Here is a 23,678-nt window from a genome sequence, read left to right on the forward strand (position 1 = left end):
GATTCTCACACGTGAGATGACTTCGTTTTTCAAGATAATTGATTGGTCAGTAGTCAGTAGGATTAGTCAGGTGGCGCTGTAGGTAGTTGCTTATGTAAGGGATAATGTATAGAACGCCGGTCATTATCGGATAATAATTCCCGACAGGATGAACTGAACTGGTTTTGCTTCGTCCTGAAGGGAATTATTTTCCGATAATGACCGGCGTCCTATACATTATTGCGCTTATTATACGGCTACTTGCCAAAACGAGAAAAGAAACTCATCTCAATGTGTCTTTAGCAATGACTTGGCTACCGTTTCGTGGCTTCCGCAACAACTGGCGGAGTGAACCCGTTGCCATTGGAAGCGGTCATTATACCTTCGGAGCGGTCATTATGCAAAAATGACTGACCGGTAGAACGTTGAGAGGCCCATTCAAAGTGAATGGGAGCTCCCTCAACATTCTAGAGAGCCATATAATAAGAGAAGTTAAGTCCACGTTAAGCCTTTTTGTAGGCAGCAATAGGCCTATGCTTATGTCAGATAAGGCCATCCTTATAAATATTTTCGTTTGCCGTAACCCGACCGACTCTGTCAATTTAGGGCCGGACTTGCGTTAAGACCGGTCGATATTCGACATTCTGTGAGTCTGCGATACAACTTTTAGCTTCAGCCTAGCATAGATCATTGAATCGGATAAGACCAGTAGCATCTCGCCTGCTAGCATCATGTTTAAAAGTGACTAAGATTTCCGGTTATTTTCACTTTTAAAACTTGTCTCTTCTCAAGTTAGAAAGTGCAATAAGACCAACTGAAAATGAAAACTGGCATTTATCTAGGCTGATTTGACATGGAACTATGGAACTCTCATCTGGCGTAATAATCAAGGCAAGTTGCAAACATACCATGAGCGCAGTGATATCAGGCACTACTACTGCTTGTTGTCTATGGGGACTATTTTCAGATGCTGCGTGATATCACTGCGCCCATGGTACGTTTGCAACTTGCCTTGATTATTACGCCAGAATTTTGCAATGTCAGGTTTTTCGATGAGCAGACGCAATTTGACACACATCCACAGGGGTTGCAAAGCTAAACCTTCATGTTGCAGGTTTAAATGTTCATGTCCATGTTGCTTGTGTTGTGTGCAGTATGAAACAGTGCTTTGTCACATGTTAAAGCTATAACAAAGTGGCTAATTACCTTTTTTTCACAGGGGAAGTGGAGATGGAGATTACTCAGTTATGTCATGATGTGCCACAGCTGTCACAAGTTTTCTCCATTGTAGACAAAATTGGTGAAGGTGAGTGTGCACTTTTAACTATACATCTTCATCTCTACAAACGATCTTTAGGGCCCGAGCACCGAGGTGCGGCCGCTGAAGCAGCACAAAAATTAATCAGATGTGGTGAGCTTGTGTGTTATTGTTACCGCTAGTCAGAGACAGAGCTCTGGCCTAGGGTGTGGCTTAGGGACTCTATAGCGCCACCTAGCGCATTGTGTGTTGTGATTGACTCATACATTCACGAAAATTAACCAAATTTGGTGGGCATGTGTTTTGTTATAGCTATTCAGAGACAGAGCTCTGGTCGAGGGTGTGGCTTAGGGACTCTAGAGCGCCACCTAGTGTTTTACCTGTTGTGGTTGACATATACATTCACGAAAATGAATCAAATTTGGTGAGCTTGTTTGTTATTACTGCCGCTGGTCAGAAACAGTGCTCTCGCCTAGGGTGTGGCTTAGAGACTCTATAGCGCCACCTAGCGCATTGTCTGTTGTGGTTGATGCATTTAAGAAAACTAGAAAACGTAATTTTGAGGAAATTACAAGTGCATGCAAAAGCAAGACATAAGATAAAATGTGAAGCCCAGCTTCCCAGAGAACTACATTCAAGCACACACACCACACACGAGCGAGCTTCCCAGAGAGAGACGCACACACACATCCTCGCCCTTCCCCCTTTTGCCTCTGCCCTGCCTCTCTCTCTCTCCGTCTCCCTATCTTAGCCCCATGACCCCCCTCTTTCGCATGCCCCCCCACACATACACACTCTCACTCCCTTCCCATCCCCCATGTGTCTGTATCCCAGCCCCCTCTCCCTTCCTGATATGAGTAAAAATCAGGAAAATAAATGGCCAGAATTGAAATGAGTAATGAAAGACAGTGTGATGCAAAGTAAAAGGTAAAGAAAATATCATGTTTATAATGATTTCATATGGGTTATATATTGTATGCATGTTAACTCATTAACTGCCATTGACGTCTTTAAACGTCAATTTAGACCCATACGTTGACGTCTATAGACGTCAATTGCATTTTTCAATGGGGAGGGCTCATGGGTGAGCTTGGGAACGATCTGGCAGAGTTTCAGGCTTTTAAACAGACTGTACTAGCGATCCGAACTGCTAGATGGCAGCAGTGCCATTTGGATCATTAGTATCTGCCTCCAGAGTGCACATGCAGGGACAAACAGCAAGAAAACACAATCAAGATTGACCACAGTGGATCTAGTTTGCACGTGGTCCAGCAAATAAATATGCTTACTTCTTATATCAAGGATGGAAAACACGTGAACGGTATGATCCATTTCCATTGGATATTGCTATATAGACTATCAACAACTTTGCTAGTGCTAGCTTGCTAAGTCTACCGTCCTGTTCAGAGTCTATAGCGACCATCAGAGTCCCTAGCAACCTTGACGAGACTGACGAGATAACATTTCCTGGAAAGAAGAGAGTCTACTCTTTCATTTGGTAGCTTGTGTGTTTACATAAGTCATAAAACTCACTGTTCGGTGGATCTTGGAAAAACAGTCAAAATGCTGTAAAATGTCTGGCAGTATGGAGCGCTCTGCACTGAAAATGGCTGGCAGCCAATGAGTTAAGCAGTGGTAGTAAGGAGGCCGACAGGTGACAACCCAACTTGAGGATGAGAGAAGGCACCACAATCCTGGAACTTATTTGCAATGTGTGTGTGTGATAACACCTTGGTTAAGAGATCTGAAACTTTCCTTAATATTAGATAATGATTAAAGAAGGGTTAAGAACACTCATCTTGTCTGTTGTGATTGACACATACATTCACAAAAATGAACCAAATTGCATGTGTGTTATTGCTATCTCTAGTCAGAGACAGAGCTCTGGCCTAGGGTGTGGCTTAGGGACTCTATAGGGCCACCTAGCGCATTGTCTATTGTGGTTGACCCATATATTCACGAAAAGGAACCAAATTTGGTGGGCTTGTGCGTTATTGCTATAGCTATTCAGAGACAGCGCTCTGGCCAAGGGTGTCTTAGGGACTGTACAGTGCCACCTAGAACATTGCCTGTTATGGTTACACAAATTTACCAAAATGAACCAAATTTGGTGGGCATGTGTGTTGCTCATGCACATGCCCACCGTCACGCACATGTTGCTTTGTTAGATTCCGAAATGTCACAGGTCCACACCGCAGGTGCTCGGGCCCGCCATCGCCGCTTGCGGCTATCTTTCTTTTTTATTTTCCACCCTAAATGGACAAAATGCACCATTGAGATCAATATGTTTTGTCCCCACTCCTGCAATTTCAGTGATTCAGTGATTTTAGTGGCACCTAGTGGTAACTCTATACAAGGCCATCCTTAAAAATATTCTTGTTTGCCGTAACCCGACCGACCCTGTCAATTTAGGGCCGACCCAAATATTTATTTTTTTCCCCTTTTAGTCCGACCGTCTTGCCGGTTGCAAATTGCGTTAAGACCGACCGATTTTTTTTTAATTAGGCCTATTATTCTTCAAACACCAATACAAATGCAATACAATAATATTATATTTTCTTAAGTATTGTGAATACAAATTGCCTACATACAAACGTAGGCTGCGTTCTTTCTTCCAGATAAAAACCTGTGGCGTCATGTTTGTTTGTCATGCGCTACAGGCTGCTTCCAGTCTCATTCACTACCAGTGGTTCGCGCTTGACTGTAGTGGCTGCGGCTGTAGCCAAGAAAATGATTGCGGTCAACGTCAAAACTTATACTAGTTCGGGCACTTTTATCCACCTGAAAACGCATTAAAACACTTGAACATTTAGATGACTTGGCACGAAGTTATGTCCAGATATTTTCCCGGACCCATCCCTTCTCCCCATTCGTGTAACGGTGACCGTGTCAACAGACTTAAATGAGACATAAGGTTTTGGTGGAAGAAACTCAAAAAATTGAGGACGTGCCAGCATTCAAAGTGGTTTCTTTTGGATTGAAACATTGTGACCCGTTAAGGGATCGTTCTATAGGCTAGCAAGGACAGCTATTCTTCAAGTGGTTAAGAACTAGCTACTGGTGGAGAAAAGAAAGCAACGTAGCCATGTCTCTGATTTGTAGGTTGCATTGACACGTAGCGGTGGATGCAAGTAGGCCTAAACCGTATAATCTAGTTACCAGTAAAATCATTGAAATTAACATATTATTTTTTCATAATATATTTTCATATGATATATTTTTTGTTTACTTCTCTGACAGTAGGCTACAGCATATTTAAAGCTATATCCTACATTATAGTCAAGTTAAGTTTATTTGAATAGCACATTTTATACACAGAGGTCACTCAATGTGCTTTACACACAAAGCAATAGTAACAAATAAAAGCAGAGAAGGGCAATATAGTCAAAGAATAATTCAAAAGGTAAAGATCATTATAAAGCAAGAATTTAAGCAAGAATTTTGTATTTTGTTACAACAAATTGGATCTAGTTCATAGGTGTGCAGATAACATTATGGTTAATGCACCCTCTATAGAGTATGCTGATTTTTGTTAAGTCACGTTCAGAAATATTACTATATTGCCAAAAGTATTGGGTCACCTGCCTTGACCCCCATATGAACTTCAGTCACATCCTATTCTTAATCCATAGGGCTTAATATGACATTGGTCCACCTTTTGCAGCTATAAGAGCTTCGACTCTACTGGGAAGGCTTTCCAAGGTTTAGGAGTGTTTATGGGCATTTTTGACCATTCTTTCAGAAGCGCATTTGTGAAGTCACACACTGATGTTGGACGAGGAGACTGGCTCTCAGTCTCCCCTTTAATTCATCCCAACGGTGTTCTATTGGGTTGAGGTCAGGACTCTGTGCAGGCCAGTCAAGTTCTTCCACACCAAACTCTGTCATCCATGTCTGTATGGACCTTGCTTGGTGCACTGGTACACAGTCGTACATATATACCTTGTGGAAACCCTTCCTATAACTAAAGAGTTGAAGCTGTTATAGCTGCAAAGACTGGATCAACGTCATATTAAACCCTATGAATTAAGAATAGGATGTGACTGAAGTTCATATGGGGGTCAAGGCCAATGACCCAATACTTTTGCAAAATAGTGTGTGTGTGTGTGTGTGTGTGTGTGTGTGTGTGTGTGTGTGTGTACAATATATATATACCATGAAAATGTTTTTAAATTCATACCAACAAAATCGCCGTGACCAAAAATGCACTTTTTTTTTTTACCTTGAATCTTGAAAAAAAAAATATTTGCCTACCTACCGACCCAATTTTTTTTGGGAAGGGCTGTTACTGCAAACAAAAATATTTTTAAGGATGGCCCAAGGGATGGGCATAATTAATCGACATTAAGAATTTCGTCGATTGCATGCATTTGTAATCGATTAAACTATTGCAGGTTGTGTTGCATAGCGTGAGTATTGAAACAATTAAATTAATTTCACTGCGTGGCAACAATTAAACATTTTACCAGCCGGGGGACATGTTTGACGCCATTCTCAGTTACCTTTGAGTTTCCGTTTTGATTTCATTAGTAGAGATGCACCGATTGCAATTTTTTGGCCGATTACGATTTTTCATCGAGTTTGACCGACCGATACCGATTTTAGCCGATTCCGATTTAATTTCTTCTAACCACTTTACAGCACAAACAAAGAGTTATTTTCTAGCCTATATTTTCTTTAATACAACATGTTAGAAATGTAATCAACTTATCAATGGCTGGTAGAAAAATGTGAATAGACAGATTCTTCTTCAAGTCTTCTTCAGCTGCAGTAATCCCAGAGTGGGACATTAATTTCACACATGTAGAAATGCACTAGGAACACTATTTCTTTTCTTCTCACATCCATATGCAATATCCAACTGTAAATATCTTCAGAATACTGATAACTGAAGTTAGTGCTACATAGGCTGAGATGTTGGAAAATGACAACAAAAAAAAATAATTTTGAGAGGCCTTGAAACACAGCAAATGACATACATTCTCAGTCCACACTCTTCTTTGAACTTTCGCGATTGCTTGCGGATACTAAGGAAGTGTCCATATTTGGATGGCATAACGTCATGTAGGAGAAACACAGCTTTCCAACGACACCACGCATGATATGTTTTGTATCACGGTCGCGGTAGTTTATGACACGTTAGAATGCTAACTTTTGGCGAATTTAGAAGAAATATACAGGCGTGATCAGACAAAAGGTAATGAAATAAACCTCTAAATGTGTAAATCGGACTTAGTTGTTGTAGTAGTGTGAAAGAATACATGATAAGTTGGCAAACCGAAGCAAAACTATGTTTATTCCTGCCGTGTCTCGCCTTAAGTGGAGTATAAAGGCTATGTCGCTGCTTATTGATAGCGCTTGTGGTTCAGCTGTGGGCACGCAATTAGCGGCAAGGACGGGCTTTGATGAGCGCTGTAACCTGAAGTGACAGCTTAGTATAGTGAATTCCATGCAATATGGCAAAGCATAGCGTTCGCTGCATAGAAAAACTCAGTATTAGCGCTTTATCCAGCCCTGACTGTTGGTCTAGCTTCATCAAACTTTGCAAACTCAGCTGTGTGAGTGTGATGTTATGCGGCAGTCTTCTATTTTATGCCATACATGTAATCCATGTGATATGAATTGATGATTTTTCCCCCTCACATCTTTTTTTCCAGGGACTTTCAGTTCAGTGTATCTGGCTGAAGATAAAATGTCATTAAGGCAAAAACGGAGATTTGCTTTGAAGCATCTTATCCCCACCAGCCATCCAATGAGGGTAGCTGCTGAGCTACAGTGTCTGACTGTTGCAGGGTGAGTTATTTTATTTATTTATTTATTTTTAATGAATATGATAATTTACCTGAAAAAGAACTAACTTAAAGCTTTATAGTTAATTGATTTGAGGGGTTTTTTTTTTTATCAGCTTAGGAGTTTTTTTCTAATTATGATCATTTATGATCTAGGGCTGTGCAATTAATCAAATGAATCAATTAATCGTGATTGACTTCCAACGATTATGAAAATAGCATAATCGAAGTATAATTATTTTGCTACATTCAGTTTCATAACAATGCTCTCCTTTTGTCTTGTTGTCGTGTGTGTTAACTTTTTACATGTGTTTTTTCCTGTTGTATTATATTTAACAATCAATTTAAAAAAATTAAAAAATGTACTTTTGAATATGGATGATAGTTCCTAAATCACTAAGTAATCACGTTTAATAATTGTGATCTCAATATTGAGCAAAATAATCGTGATAATGATTTTTACCATAATCGAGCAGCCCTATTGTGATCTCAAATGTTTCAGTGGCCAAGAAAATGTCATGGCTGTGACGTACTGCTTCAGGAAGGACCATCATGTGATCATTGTTATGCCTTATGTGGAACATGAACCCTTTGTGGTAAATTGCTCTATTCCCATCTTACAGATAGTTCTAAGAAATCCCTCTCTGTTTTCTTCACATCTAGCGTGTAGCAAAATGAAAAAAATAATTTTGCCCCTGGCTTTACCATACATTCAGATCTAACTACTGAATATATTTGCAAAATCATGCATATTTAATGAGATGTAATTAAACATGCACATTTCAAATACACTTGTTTTTACACTTGTGTAAGTAATGAGCTTAGGAAGTGTGGTAACACTTTACATTACGGCTCGCTAATAAGGTGGTAATTGTATGGTATTTTGATATAATTTTATGAATAATCCTTTGTAGCCACTTATTACAAGTTATTTCCATGCAGTTTCCAGTGCAATAACTCTGCAGGTTTTAGGTAATAGCGATGCAAACAGCTTTCATTTTAAGTATAATAAAATGGTAATTATTTGAAACTTAACTTATTGTTTTTGTTTAATTACATGACAAACAAGGAGGTAATTTCCAGGAAAATACACAGCATCAGGGCCGTAAAATACATAATCACTTATTTCCACCCAATTACTCAGTTATTAGCCTACTAAGAAAGAGACAAACCAAGTCATTGTCGTAGTAAGCTGGTAAAGAAGACATTATGTGCCTGTAACTAAAGTGGAACAAGTGAAGTAATTTTATGGAAACTATATGGTATCAGAGCTGTAAAATTCACTATTGCCTCTTCCTATTTAATTACCTAGCTGTGTTGATAAACCCATCAATTATCCTTATGACATTTTTAGTGTTGTTTTTGTTTAATTACCTGAAAAACAAGGAGGTAATTTCCAGGAAAATACACAGCATCAGGGCCGTAAAATACAGTATCACTTATTTCCACTCAATTACTTAGTTATTACAATCTGAAATAGGCAACACACAAACACATATTGAGTACGACCTTTATAACTTTGTTCTGCGAATAAACATTGTTAACATTTAACATAAAACATTTAAAGGATAAGCCTGGCGAAATTTTAACTAAGCCGTGGAAGAAGTATTTTTCGTTGATCACGCAGTAGCAGAGCTAGCACGGGCAAGAGCTAACAGTGGCATAGGGCTTAGAGCCATCGCATTTTTAAACCACTAACATTGCTCAAAACAGCGCAAAACCTCGTAAGCAGCTAACTCGAGGTGTCTACACATAAAACAAAGCACCAGTCAGTCTGTAAACGTTGGAATAGTCTGTACACGTAGAATCCGTTCAAGACACAGTTCGAGACCGCAAACCTATCTGAAGCACAGAAATGTCACGCGAGATTTCACACGGAAGCACTAGAGCTATTGCCGGAAGAGACTACGGGTAGTGTTGGCTAAAATTACAGAGATACATGCTACAGACATAAGAAAGAGGACAAGGAAGACAGAGTGGTTCGTGTCTGTTCCTTTCCCGGCTGCGAAACAAAAATAAAAAGTAAAAATCCAGCAAGTTTTCATCAGCTGTCATTGTGATACGGTCGGTCTCCAGTGGCTTATTGTTTTGAATGTGGACATTGACACCTCAATCGAAACGCTAAAGTGATGGATTACCGTGTCTGCTGTCATAATTTTGAGAAGGACGACTTGGTTATTCCGAGAGGAGCGTCTGACCCAAAGACGTCAACGAAATATTATAATAAATTCATCTGTAACAAACACGTCACCTCTGTACATGTATGAATGTTTTGGTAGGTTTAGGGTGCACTGCAAATAAAATATTTAGCCTACTGTTTCAGAATTTGATTATGTTGTTTTATTATCGCAGAACATGTTAAATGTGTGAAAACAATGTTTTTTTGCAGAACAAAGTTAAGGTTGTGCTCAACATGTGGTTGTGTGTTGAATGTCAGTACACGGTAACCTATTTCAGATCAGAGATGGTAATAACTAAGTAACTGAGTGGAAATAAGTGATAGTGTATTTTACGGCCCTGATGCTGTGTATTTTCCTGGAAATTACCTCCTTGTTTTCAGGTAGCCTAATTAAGCAAAAACAACACTATAAATGTCATAAGGATAATTGATGGGTTTACCAACACGGCTAGGTGATTAACTAAAAAGAGGCAATAGTGTATTTTACAGCTCTGATACCATATAGTTTCCATGAAATTACTTCCCTTTTTCCAGTTTAGTTACAGGCACATAAATGTCTTCTTTACCAGCTTACTACTACAATGACTTGGTTTGTGTCTTTCTTGGTAATAACTAAGTAATTGAGTGGAAATAAGTGAAGATGCATTTTACGGCCCTGATGCTGTGTATTTTCCCAGAAATCACCTCCTTGTTTGTCAGGTAATTAAAAAAAAACAATAAGTAAATCCTGGACTATCATTTCAAGAACTTGATTCATTTTAAATCATTACCATTTTATTAAACTTAAAATGAAAGCTGTTTGCATCACTATTATTGCAGATTATCTCCCTCAACAATGGAATTCTCTGATTGGCTGATGGGGTGGCCATTAACTTTGTATAACCTGCTACCTTTGAAGTTGTTCCCGTAGCACACTTGAATATTAATTCGCCAAAATCGTTGCGAAGTTTAACACTAGAAGCGCCTCGCCCCTCTGACCCACTTATACCTAGAAGCGCCGCGCCCCGGTCATTTGACCGCTTTGACGACCTACTAGAAGCGCCGTGCTGTTGTGAACTACTTAAAGCGCGGCGAGGCGGTCAAAAGACCGCTGAGTCCTTAGACTGGGAGGCTGTTACTTACACATAATGACAGCTAGATGGCGCTTCGTGCACGAATCAAATCGTTTGAATACATTTGTCAGACTGTGTTGTCTGTGGTTGTTTCATTATGACATAGGTCTACAGCACGTTTGAGTTATCAGTCCATTTATTTGTGTTGATTTGTGTTGTTTGAGGTAAAAACTCTGGAGGAGTTCTTGAACAAACCTTGAGCAAACTTGACTTTCAACTTTTTCATAGTATTTCATTTTTTATATTTCGTTTTTACATTTTGTATGCTAGCCTACTTAGAAATGTTGGCTATTTTAAAACGGAGGCATACGTGTTCTGTGATTAGGAGCCTGACCCGACGGGAGGGGAAGGATGAAAAATGTCGACCCAACACCGGTGTTGTTGGATCTCGAGATCCGTAACCCGCAGTTCGGGTTTGGGCAGATAATCTAAGCTCTAAAATGAATGGATGGCTAGTTCTAATTCACTCCCCAAATTCACTTCTATTCATTTAATAGGTCTATGTTCGCGCCGCCGAAAATGATCGGACCGAACAAAGAGCCTAGTCTGGTTTCAATTACACAGTAGCCAGGATTTCATGCCGCATTTTACAGGCTACCGCGGCTACTTTCTAAGACAATGTTCATTCATTTAGGGAGAAGCATCTAGGGTCTAGCTACCTCGGAGGGAGGGAGATAGAGAGAGCAGAAATGCTGAGCAGGCATAGGCGCGAGAAGTAGGCTAATTAAAAATGATGAGTGAAAAAGATATTCTCCGTTTTGCGAATGTGTAGGCTATGTTTCGATGTCTGCTGAAAAACAGCTATAGGCCTATTGTGAAATTCGTGATTTTGAATTGAGACACACATCCACATTGCGATCCCCGACCTGGGTAGGTTATGGCAGAAGTGCTTTTGAGCAAGGCATCAACAAAGTATATTCTATTCTTTTCTATTCACACAACTAGCCTACACGCATGCTGGCGAATTCGAACATTCTAAAACGCGCATATACGATGAAACATGATTGCGCGTTCTTCCAGTTGCATGTAAACAACAAACAGCCAACTTACAGCCATGCAGGAGGCAGAGTGGGGGTGGGGAGGCATTTGTCAATGCCACAGTGATGTCTGTATCCTAAGATCATATCCACACGTAGCAAAACGACCCCCACCCCCCCCAGTGAACTGGTTAGACGTGTATGGGGGAGGGGGAATGATCGGTTTCAAATAGGCTATGTTTGCAATGGACACTGTGTTATGTAGCCTATAGACCCTGAAGCCATTTGCTTTGAGAATAACGGCTGGCTTCATGGCTGATAATGGCTTTAGTTGCCACTTCATGTCTACAGAACATGCAACTGAGTCCTGTGTAGCCTATCGTAGCAACGAGCACAATACTGATATGGTGTATCCAGTGGGAATCGTTTATAGGCTCGCGTTTATTTTTCGCGTGTGTCTCTGATATAATTATTTTTAGATGCAAAGTCTAACTGGCTTAGCCAAAGTTTGTCAGATGGTGGCTCAATTTGGCTTAGAAAATTATTGGCTGGCGAAATTATTTTTCGTTAATGGTAAACAAATTTCAGAGAGCTTGTTATTAAAAAACATTAACAAAAAATAATTGTACGTCGACGTTCAAAAACGGTCAATGAGCTATATTATTACGCCCCAGTCAGGATGTGAACCCGGGCCTTCAGCGTCGCAGTAGGGGAAGATAACGCTGCGCCACTTGCCGTTTTACTGATCCTGCGACGAAACTCAGCCAGTCCAGCAAACAAGTAATGTCTCAGTCATGCTCTCAACAAAATCTGGAGTATAAAAGAGGGCCGTGCTGGTGTTGCTCTTTACATCCACCAACGACAATGAGAGTGGTTGTGTGGTGATGACGTATTTTGACAGTTCAGTCACTTGTGCGAAGTCGTAGCCTACTCATAAATGAAAGCCTACCTGTAAAGTTTGATTTCGTACTTGTAATTTTTGAATTCGTATTTTTTCCCCATCCGTATTCTGATGGATAAAATAGGCTACACACAATATATTTTATGCACGACTGGACTCATTTGAGAACTCACAAATATTTATTTTATGCACGACTACAGACAAATACGAACGTGCATCAAATCTATGACACGAATATATTGACAGCTATCTCACTCCATACAAATAGAAGATAAGATATACAACTATGAATGTACGTAGGCATACGCGCCCTACGTACATAAATAGGCTACGACGGACGAATTTCAGCTGAAAATATTGTTTACACATGTAGGCCTGCCTAATAGAACGTCGCAACGTTTTCAAAACAAACTCGCATTTTACCACTGTAAATCGCCTCCATAGACTATGCCATGTAAATGAAAAATAGTTATTAAAATAAATCACATGTATAATACATATTGCACATATATAAACTATATGTTTTATGGTAAAATATTATTCTCATGCCCGACTGTCAGGAAACCCTTGCGACATCTGCTGTGAGAAAAGAGAATAGCAGCCTGGACAAACATGGCCGAACGCGAGACAACATAGTGTTGTCACATAATGAGCGCAAAATAGCTCTAAACTAGCTTGTACCGGTGTGCTTTCGATCATGTAAAAATTCTGGGTGACAAAACAGGCGTATTTAGGAAAAGTCGTGAACGTAGGGTCCTGGAATTTAATCGAGTGAAAAGATATTTTTTTTTTTTTGTAATCGCTGCGGTCAAATGACCGCAGCCCGGCAGTTCTAGGTATATCTAGATCAAACCCACACGGCGCTTCTAGGAATACGCGTCAGCGGTCAAATGACCGGCGCTTGGCGCTTCTAGTGTTAAATGAACTGTCACGTTGCATCCAAGCTGAAATACAGACGTGCAGAACCATAGTAACATTGTAGCATATGACGGAGGTGGATTGTAGCTAGTTGGATGCCATGTAGGCTATTAAAGTAGCGATCTTTCCAAGTTAAAGTTAATCAGAATCCTGGGATATGCCCGCTTGACATGGGAGAGATAGAACTAACGACTGGCTTTTGGCCGTAGCAACCAGCCATTTAGAAGTAACGACTGGCCTTTGACCATAGCAACCATCCATTTTAGAACTAGTAACGGCAGTTTTGTCCTGCAAGTAGAAAGTTGATATGTGGCGGAAAGTAGTCCCACAGTCAAGACAGTTTTAGCGATGTTAACGGACGTAACGGTGGAATAAAACTATGTTCTAAATATACAGGTTATGAATACAAACGGGAGATAAGCGGGATAACGGCCTTCGAGGTCGACCGGTTCGATGGAAATAATGGCACGTCGCCGGAGTTCTAGACCTCCACCTAGCCATTATTTCCATCGAACCGGTCACCTCGTCGGCCGTTATCCCTTACGTAATTGCACTGGAAATTGCATAGAAATGACTAGTAATAAGGGGCTACAAAATATTATTACCATGAAATTACATTAAAATACCATAGAAATTACCATCTTAATTAGTGCTGTTTGCATTGCTATTACCTAGAGACTGCAGAGTAATTGCGCTAGAAACTGCATGGAAATTACTTGTAATAAGTGGTAACAAGGGATTGTTACCATGAAATTACATAGAAATTACCATACAATTACCACCTTATTAGCGAGCCGTAATGTAAAGTGTTACCGGAAGTGTCATGGTGATATCTATTATTTTAAAATTGTACCCTATTCACCTGTAGTCTTAAGCCTTTTATCTATGGATGAGAAATCTTCTGCTGTAGCCTAAACTATTTTGCACAGAATTTCAAAACCATACACATAGGTGGAATAGTTTTGATGACTGCAATAAGTTCACAACCACAAAGTATATTTGTTCAACATTTCAGAAATAGTGAAAAATAGTGTAGGCTACATTTCAGCACTAGACTACCCATACAGTGAGTGTCATAAGTATTTGAACACATGCTAAAGTTGACTATAACGAGGAATATAAAATCATATTTTGGAAATTGATCTTAATGCCTTCAATACAAAATGAGGAAATATCCAACCTTTAAGGGCACCAATTTCTTTGTAAATGAATGATGTATCGTAAATAAATAAACGTTTTTCCATAAGGATTGGAACCCCTATGATAAATTATCATAGAGGCAGGCAGATTTTTCTTTTTAAAGGACAGTTATTTTATGGATCCAGGATACCATGCATCCTATGAAGTTCTCTTCCTTTGGAATTAAAATAGCCAAATGGAATGCGACATAATACCGTATTACGGTACTACCCTTGCAATTTTTCTCTGTCCTTTGTTAGTGGTAGTGTAATGTCCAGTGGTAGCTTGCGAAAATCCCAGCTGACATGCACAATAATCATTTTCTGTGCATTTATCTGGATAACGCTCTCATTGGTCTGGCACTTTCATGTATCATTAGTTTTCTGGTATTTTATGCTTCTACGACCCCTTAGTTCCTCTACAGCAGATCTCCTAAACGTTTCCGATGTCTAAAAAAATGATGATGGTAGTATTTCTATATTTATAAAATGTTCCACAGATAGTTATATTTAGTTGCAATATTTAATTGTTAAAGCACTGAGCGCTGCTTCCCATGTATGAATGATCTATACAGATAGCAGAAGTTGTTACATTTGTTTATTTTTTGATGCAACTAGTTTGTTATTATCCGAAGCAAATTTAGTACACCAAATAGTTGGGAATAACCTAATTCTTTTTTTTAGGACATTGTTGGTAACATTACTCTTCAGGAAGTGTGCCACTACATATTTAATCTCTTCATTGCGCTGAAGCACATCCATAAGTTTGGAATCATTCATCGTGACATCAAGCCAACAAACTTTCTATACAATCGCTCCCAGAGAAAGTAAGTACCACGGTACTTTGTAATACTGTTTTTTGTATTAAGTCTAACTGTGCGTTCAGACCAAGAGCGACTTGAGCTTCCAAAAACGCTCTGGACGCCCTTGTCAAGGACGCCATGGGAAGCTTGGATGCTTTGGCCGCTCTGACGTAGTAGCATTCTATGTTCGTTGCTGGTCGTTTGGTCGCTGAACCGCGTCATAGCTCATTACCATAAAGTTGAGCCACTTTCAACTTTCTCTAGTCGCTCAAGACGCCAAAAAAGCGACGCCGACGGATTGGTCGCTGCTGGCAGCTGAGAGAAGCCGGCTTCCATTGAAAATGAATGACTTCCGGAATCTTTGGAAGCTCAAGTTGCCCGTGGTGTGAACGCACAGTAACGTGGAAACATCATGGAGTTATGTCAAGGGTAAGGTAAAGAGCACTTAAGGCAGGTTTCATAGACAGTAGCCAGAGATTGGCTGAAATAATGACCTCAGTTTGTTGTCGGATTTGGTTGGGAGTGCACCTGCGTAAATCAAAATGACAATACGTAAAGCTTGATTTGATCATTTACAACCCCTGGCATAAATTATGGAATCACCAGTCTTGAAGGATGTTCATTCAGTTGTTTAATTTTTTAGAAAAAAGACAGATCACAGACATGACACAAAACTAAGTTCATTTCAAATGGCAACTTTTTGGCTTTAGGAAACATTAAAGGAAGTCAAAAATGTTTTAATTAATCAGCAACAGTTGCTTTTTTTAGACCAACCAGAGGGGAAAAAAATATGGAATCACCCTATCAATTTCCTTTCCCACCTGCACCAGATTAGATCTGGTGATCACCAGATTAGATCACCAGTTAATCTGCAGTTAAAAAGGAGTATTCACACCTTGGAGAGCTGTTGCACCAAGTGGACTGACATGCATCATGGCTCCAACACAAGAGATGTCAATTGAAACAAAGGAGAGGATCATCAAACTCCTTAAAGAGGGCAAATCATCACGCAATGTTGCAAAAGATGTTGGTTGTTCACAATCAGCTGTGTCTAAAATCTGGACCAAGTACAAACAGCATGGGAAGGTTGTTGCAGGCAAGCGTACAGGTAGACCAAGGAAGACATCAAAGCGTCAAGACAGAAAACTTAGGGCAATATGTCTTGAAAACAGAAAATGCACAACAAAACAAATGAGGAAGAAATGGGAAGAAACTGGAGTCAACATCTGTGACCGAACTGTAAGAAATCGCCTAAAAGAAATGGGATTTGCATACAGAAAAGCTAAACGAAAACCATCATTAACACCTAAACAGAAAAAGACAAGGTTACAGTGGGCTAAGGAAAAGCAATCTTGGACTGTGGATGACTGGATGAAAGTCATATTTAGTGATGAATCGCAAATCTGCATTGGGCAAGGTGATGATGCTGGAACTTTTGTTTGGTGCCGTTCCAATGAGATTTATGAAGACAACTGCCTGAAGAAAACATGCAAATTTCCTCAGTCATTGATGATATGGGGCTGCATGTCAGGTAAAGGCATTGGGGAGATGGCGATCGTTACATCTTCAATAAATGCACACGTATATATTGACATTGGACACTTTTCTTATCCCATCAATTGAAAGGATGTTTGGGGATGATGACATAATTTTTCAAGATGATAATGCATCGTGTCATAGAGCAAAAACTGTGAAAAAATTCCTTGAAGAAAGACACATAAGGACAATGTCATGGCCTGCAAATAGTCCGGATCTCAATCCAATTGAAAATCTGTGGTGGAAGATGAAGAAAATGGTGCATCTCAAGGCTCCAACCTGCAAAACTGATCTGGCAACTGCAATCAGAGAAAGTTGGAGCCAGATTGACGAAGAGTACTGTTTGTCTCTCATTAAGTCCATGCCTCAGAGACTGCAAGCTGTTATAAAAGCCAGAGGTGGTGCAACAAAGTACTAATGCATGCGTTGAAGTGTTCTTTTATCAGTTTGTTTTTCATGATTCCATATTTTTTTCCTTGGAATTGAGTGATTCCATATATTTTTCCCCCTCTGGTTGGTCTAAAAAAAGCAACTGTTGTTGATTTTTTTCTTGACTTCCTTTAATGTTTCCTAAAGCCAAAAAGTTGCCATTTGAAATGAACTTAGTTTTGTGTCATGTCTGTGATCTGGCTTTTTTCTAAAAAATTAAACAACTGGATTAACATCCTCCAAGACTGGTGATTCCATATTTTTTGCCAGGGGTTGTATATCGAATGTTGTGATGAATGGCCAGTATATATGGCCACCATTGTTATGCTGATGCTTGTCGTCATTGGGGTCTTTCAATGAATGCAAACAATGCAGAGAGAGCAACCAGATGCGTTCCAGGTTAGACGATTAGTCTAACGATTATTTTTCTGTTGTTCGATTAATAAAAACCATAATGTAATCATAATGTATCCATAAAAATTCTTAGCAAATAATTGTATCCTTTTGTATACTATATTATTTTGTTCTGAACACACAATATCAATGCAGTTGCAATACAGTTATGACAGTGGGACATTTTAAATCTACTCTTAAACTCATTACAGTGCTATGTAGGGTTCTGAAAAACAATATGGGTGGTATTGTTTTGGGATGGGTCCCTCATGCAAGCATTATAGGCTACTCTGGTAGGCAAAAGGAGAACACATTGATATAATATAATATAATATAATTGATAATATAATATAATATTATTGATATAATATGATATAATCGATATAATATGCTTTAATAATGAAATTCCATTTGAATGCCTGAATGTAATGATCCAGGAAACATAATACAGGCGGAAATCACTAATCTGGAGATCTTTAAATGAGACTAAAGCTACAATATTTTGACCATATTATCTTCAAATTTGACTAAACATACTCAATGCTAAATAATGTAGACTATTGTACAGTCTCTGCTCTGTTTCTATGGAAGTTAAAATAGCCTTCCAACAGGTTGAATCGGAGCTTTGGCAACAACGTTATTGTGTAGCCAAGTTTCCGTTTCTGTCGCTCAAACGCGCACACGCATGCATTCAATGAACACTCATACCACCATTGAGCATATTATACGGAACGGTTGGCAACCCTATGGCATGATTAGCTTTTCTTGAGGGCTAACATTGAAAATCTTTGTCATACGAGCCCTAACACACTTGGATGTGATGTTCATTTAAATGTTCTCAATGCTCATAAACATTGATTCATTCATGACCACTGCGCATAGCCCTGACCTGGACATTGTTTGGCTCCGTAGTTGACACTAGCGAACCTACGTTAACATAATATTTTGCTACGTTTTTTGATGGAAATATTAGAATGGCCTTCCATTGCGCTTCGTGTCGTACGCATCTGGTGGGTGTCCCCCTGTTACGCTTGACTCGTAAATTACTACAACCGGACTTAACTCTGTGTGCAGTTTGTTCGTGCCGGCCGGGTTAGTGGAGCTGTGTTATGCAGCCGTCAGTTAGCCATTCCAGCCAATAATAAATGCTAACAAATACAATAGGCTACACAGCTGACTCGCTGCCAGTGCCAAGCTAACATAAACTGCCAACCAAACAAGCACGAAAAAACTGCAGAGAGCTAGGATAGTTAGCGAACACTACCGAAGTGCATTCAGCTCAAGCTGCAGTGCACCACACACTAGCCTACACAAACGTGAAATTAAAGTAAGTATTCCCATTCGACCACCTCTGGCGAGCACTTTTTCAGGGCTTTGTGCAGGGCTTTTTTGGTTTGAGGAAGTGCGAACTGTTTGTTTTGTTTTGGTGACTCATGTTTTTTTTTTTTTTGACTCGCGTCTTCTGGCGATATGTCATCGACGCCTGAATATGACGTCGACGATATTTTGAAGTCGGTTAGTCGACGTCATCGACTCCTCGCTACAGCCCTACTTGACACTGCCTCAAGCACCACTAAGCACTGTTTAGCCCAAGGGTAAAGGTGTGGCCAGGGACACGGCGCTAATAGCCCCAAAATAGCCCAGCTGAGGCGTCAGTAGCCTAAACCCTGGAAGTGATAATGGGGATGCAGTTAGCCTCGGTTTATGAATGATGACGAGTCCGACATATGGATAGATCATCTGTAATTTCCCCAGTGGATCATCATTTCCACATACTGTATCATTCCATGTTTCACAGCTAAGGAAGTGGGCACAGCTCCACATGGAACATAATATAACAACACGCAAATTTGCGTCATAGAGCTTTAATCATAATTTCAACTAATATGTTTTTGTTTTTGTGTCTGCTTGTCTAGGTATGCATTAGTTGATTTTGGCCTAGCTCAGGGCACACCAGACACACAGATTGAGCTGCTGAAGGAGGTGAACACCAAAGCACAGAAGGGTGGTAGAACTACTGGGGAACCTGAGCACTCAAGGGGGAAATCGGTTCCTGCAACAGCACCAGTCACCTTAGCCACATCACAAAAGTCTATTTTTCTGTCAGGCACTAAACCACCAGCTGGAAAAAAACCTTGCATGATCTACACATCTGCAGATGCCAAACCTAGCAAGGTGTTCACATATGGGTTTTGTTCTTGTAAATGTTTTTTTTTTTACTGTTCATCAAGGTTGTGCAAAACCCAGAATTGAATTGAGAATGACACATATGAAGTCACTTTGGATTAAAAGAGTTTGCTAAATGAAGTAGAAATGTGCATCTCCGAGGAGGAGCTGCAAGAGTGGACTTGCTCACTAGGGGGCAGTGATGTCAGCGCCTAGTTACATTAATGTTTTTATTTAAATGACACAATAATTAGAATTACATTTAGTTGCGTTACTGAATGAAAATGTGTAAAATAAAATGTAACATGTTACATTGTTTTGATGAAGTAATGCATTTAGAACGGTAACCAATTACATTTCCAAAGTAATCTTCCCAACACAATGTATGTGTGATTCAACAGTCTTTCTGTTGTGTGACTGGAATATTTTTTTGATGGCCATGAATTTAATTCCACTTCCGGTCAATCCAATTCCTATGCAAATTCAACTTCCGATGGGGGGAGCAAATTAAATTGGATTCAAATTCCAACATATCCAATCAGAGAGGGGTATTTCACAAAAGCAGAATTAAGACATCCAAGATAAGGGACAAATTCAGGTTTGACATAGCGTTGTCTAGTCATCCTTGATAAACTCGTTTCACTAACGCCAATCCCGGATGAATAGGAGCGACTATATCAAACCAGGTTAAGTTATTCGGGATGTGTGCGCGTTCTCGTTTCTCCCCCAAATAACTCACGGTTTGAATAAAAAAGAGGCGAAAAATAGTGCCTTGCACACAAAGTGAACGTCCGGTTTTGATATAGACTAACAACGAGGTAAAGTTTTTTGATGGGAAATCATGATTATTTCTGTTACATAGCGGGAGTGTGGCAGACCAACTGAATGCAAATTTACGCACGCACCCACGTGTGAGAGCTTCCTTGTCTCGGCACGCAACGTCATTAACGTCATTATTTGCTACCGCAAAGACGCACAAAGTATGACAATATATATCTTTATTTTGTCTTAAAACCGAATTAGTTGAAAACCCCTTCGAAAAATGTCCCCTCCACTTCCAATCAACTACTACAGTAGGCTATTCATCAAACGTCTGTCAAAAAAAGAAGCAAGCAACGAGTGTGTTATTAATTATAAGGCCACCATAATTTAAATGATATCCATATAGTATTGGGCAGACATTCTGTTGTGTTTTGCGAGAAAATGCAGGTGGCAAATAGTATATTTGTGGAATACAGCTCTTTAAAAAATCGCATCGAGGTCTGATTTGAATGACATCTAGCTGAACCAATCAGATCATGTAATTACCATTAGAATTAACTTAGCTTGGCTGTTAGCCTGGTCAGTACCAGGCTAGCTTCAGAGAATAAATTCCCATGGCAACTTATGTAGCATCTCTTTTGTGAAACCGAATCAAGGGTAAATTCATCCAGGATAACCAAAAAATCCTGGCTTAATCCCTTATCTAGGTTTTGTGAAATACCCCTCAGTTCAATCCACTTTATTTATATAGCACAATTTAAACAAACAAAGTGCTGTACACCACAACAATAAGGACAACAGTAGGATTAAAGTGATAAAAATAAAAGTAAAAAGTAAAAGTAAAACAAAATCACAGTAGGATAAAAGTGATAAAATAACCTAAAATAATAAAATTAGACAAAAAAATGAAAATAAATGAATAAAACAAGTAAAATCAAATTAGATGAATGAATGAATAAATAAATAAACAAAGTGCACTGCCCACACAACACATTTACATCACATCAAACATGCTGTGTTAAAAGCCAGTGCCAAAAAGATGGGTTTTAAGCAGAGATTTAAAATGAGACAGTGAGGGGGCTTGTCTGATGTGGAGTGGCAATACATTCCACAGTTTTGGAGCTGCAACATCAAAAGCGTGTCCTCCTTGTTTTAGCCTAGTTCTAGGCACAGTCAGAAGCAACATATGAATTCAATCAATTCCAATTCTGAATTTTGCACAAGTTCATACAACTTTATCATATTTATTTCAGCAGCTACTTGTTTTAACTGTGCAAATCTAGTACAGAATGGGTCATTTGTAAATAACAGAATTATTTTTTCAGGAGTCAATGACCCCCTGTAAAATGCCACGGTCTGTGTTTGGAGAAAGAAACATGAATAGCATTAATCCAGCAAATGCATTAGACACAGGAGTGGAGGTATGTTTCCTTGACAATTATTTGTTATAACTGCAGTAAGTCTCTTGAAATAATATATCTTTTTTCAACAATGCAGGTTTGTCTAAACTTTTTGTGTTTGCTCTGTTAAGGTTGTAAGATCTATGAATACAAAAGACATTGCTGCTAGAAAGATTTTGCAATCCAAGTATCAAGTGTCTACCACAGTGAAGGAGCAAGTCAGTGGCCAGAAGCACAGAGACTTAGCTCTTGATTCAAACCTCACCTGCAGCTGTTTCTTGACGGACCGTGTCTGCAACATCTGTCTCTCCAGGTCAATTTTCAATTTCAATTTAATTCCACTTATAGACAGGATTGTTACATTACCAGTTTGATAATGCATTAATCCCATTTAGTGTCAAAGTTCAATTAGTCCAGTGTATGGAATGAATTGTACATAGGTATTACGAATGCTCATAGGGCAAGTAGTGGGTCGCTAGGGTGTGCGGGCCAGGAATCTGGGCAACAGGTAATGGTAGGGCAGTCATAGGGTTGGGACCTCAGGTGTGGTTTCAAAGGTGAGGTATGGGGGGAGAAAGGGAGAAATAGAGGTGGTTAAGTGGTACTACATGATGTACTAATTCTAGATCAGATCCTGGATCAACCACAACACTGAAATCCTCCAACAAAACAATTGTTTATGGGCAATTCCATATCAATTGGAACAGGTCCGACACCATGGTCCTCAGTTTTTCCTGATTTTTGGTCCAAATGTTTCTCCATGTCTCATTAGAAGAAAACCAACATTTTAGCTGGGTATCTTGTTTAGTTTCTGAGATATGGCTCTTCAAATGTGGTTAGACGTGTCCTAAAAAAACCATAAGTCTCCACCATTGGAGACTTATTCATCGAAACAAACCCATATTTTTTTTGAAAGCAATGAAAAAAAAACCCTGTTTTTGTTCTCTTATGGTCATGAATGGCTAGCACTCACATTTTTAAATCTCTACATATATATAGTCCACGAGTAAGAGAACATGTTGACAAAAAATTGAGATGGTTAGTTTTCGTATTTCGAGGCTATGAGCCTTCAAAGTTGGCCAAAATGGCGTTTTTTCCTAAAAATGCCACTTTCATTGCCTTTCTCCAAGGACAAGATGAAATGCAAATCCAACATTTCTTTTTTTCTGCAATAGTGTGGCACTTCGTAGACCATGTGAATGTGGTAGATCCGACCTGTCCATTCTAATATCCCCTCAGCACATGTCTGAAGTTAGAAAAAATGAAAAATAGTCTTGGCCGAAGGAGGTGTTGGTTTGATTTGTATGAACCTCTTAGAAGGACAATATGGGGTGTAAACCCATTTTTTCTGTTTGAGGGATCAGAATGCCATCCTGTAAATAGGATAAAAATGTTGTATCCCATTTTTACTCTTTATTGATCCCTTAGAATATGTCCAAAAGTTGTCAAAAATGAAAAAGGCAGCTAAATTGAGGGGCTAAAATGGCCAAGTGGATCAAGTCACACAAGGCTAAAAATGTAGTACAAGACAGATGAGATACTGAGGGAGAACACTGTGAAATGTTTAACCCTGTTACGATGGCCTTTGAACCCACTGTGTCCCTAATATCCTGTGATAACCGGAAGTTGGTTTAAAACAGGAAATAAACTTTAAAAAGGCTATATCTAGAAAACTGAAGGTCATAGAAATAAACATTCACTTCTTGCTTGATCCTCATGGTCGAATTATGTCTGATGGAGCAAATCAGATTGAGTCTACGACCTTCCGTTCAAGAGTTGTTCGCAAAAAACTATTTCCCGTTGAAACGAATGGGAAAAAATTTGCTTAAGTGTTGAGGCCAAAATCATGGTTTGAGATATTGTGTAGGAGTATGTTTCAGACCATTTGGAGTTGATTG

General features: G+C 39.4%; 1 protein-coding gene across 3 annotated transcripts in view; it reads left to right on the plus strand.

Annotated features, from left to right (window-relative positions):
• Positions 1 to 23,678, plus strand: part of cdc7 (cell division cycle 7 homolog (S. cerevisiae)) — a 54,334-nt gene that overhangs the window by 15,271 nt on the left and 15,385 nt on the right. For 2 of the 3 annotated variants that reach the window (XM_062553416.1, XM_062553426.1), the window contains exons 2-8: positions 1,199 to 1,285; positions 6,895 to 7,030; positions 7,529 to 7,622; positions 14,976 to 15,118; positions 19,369 to 19,627; positions 21,706 to 21,801; positions 21,912 to 22,093. In XM_062553416.1, the coding sequence (XP_062409400.1) occupies positions 1,199 to 1,285; positions 6,895 to 7,030; positions 7,529 to 7,622; positions 14,976 to 15,118; positions 19,369 to 19,627; positions 21,706 to 21,801; positions 21,912 to 22,093 (997 nt within the window). The remainder of the gene's footprint in view (positions 1 to 1,198; positions 1,286 to 6,894; positions 7,031 to 7,528; positions 7,623 to 14,975; positions 15,119 to 19,368; positions 19,628 to 21,705; positions 21,802 to 21,911; positions 22,094 to 23,678) is intronic. The other variant, XM_062553436.1, reaches the window with a different exon arrangement.

The sequence above is a fragment of the Sardina pilchardus genome, chromosome 2, assembly GCF_963854185.1.
Source record: "Sardina pilchardus chromosome 2, fSarPil1.1, whole genome shotgun sequence".
In the NCBI taxonomy this organism is placed as follows: domain Eukaryota; kingdom Metazoa; phylum Chordata; class Actinopteri; order Clupeiformes; family Clupeidae; genus Sardina; species Sardina pilchardus.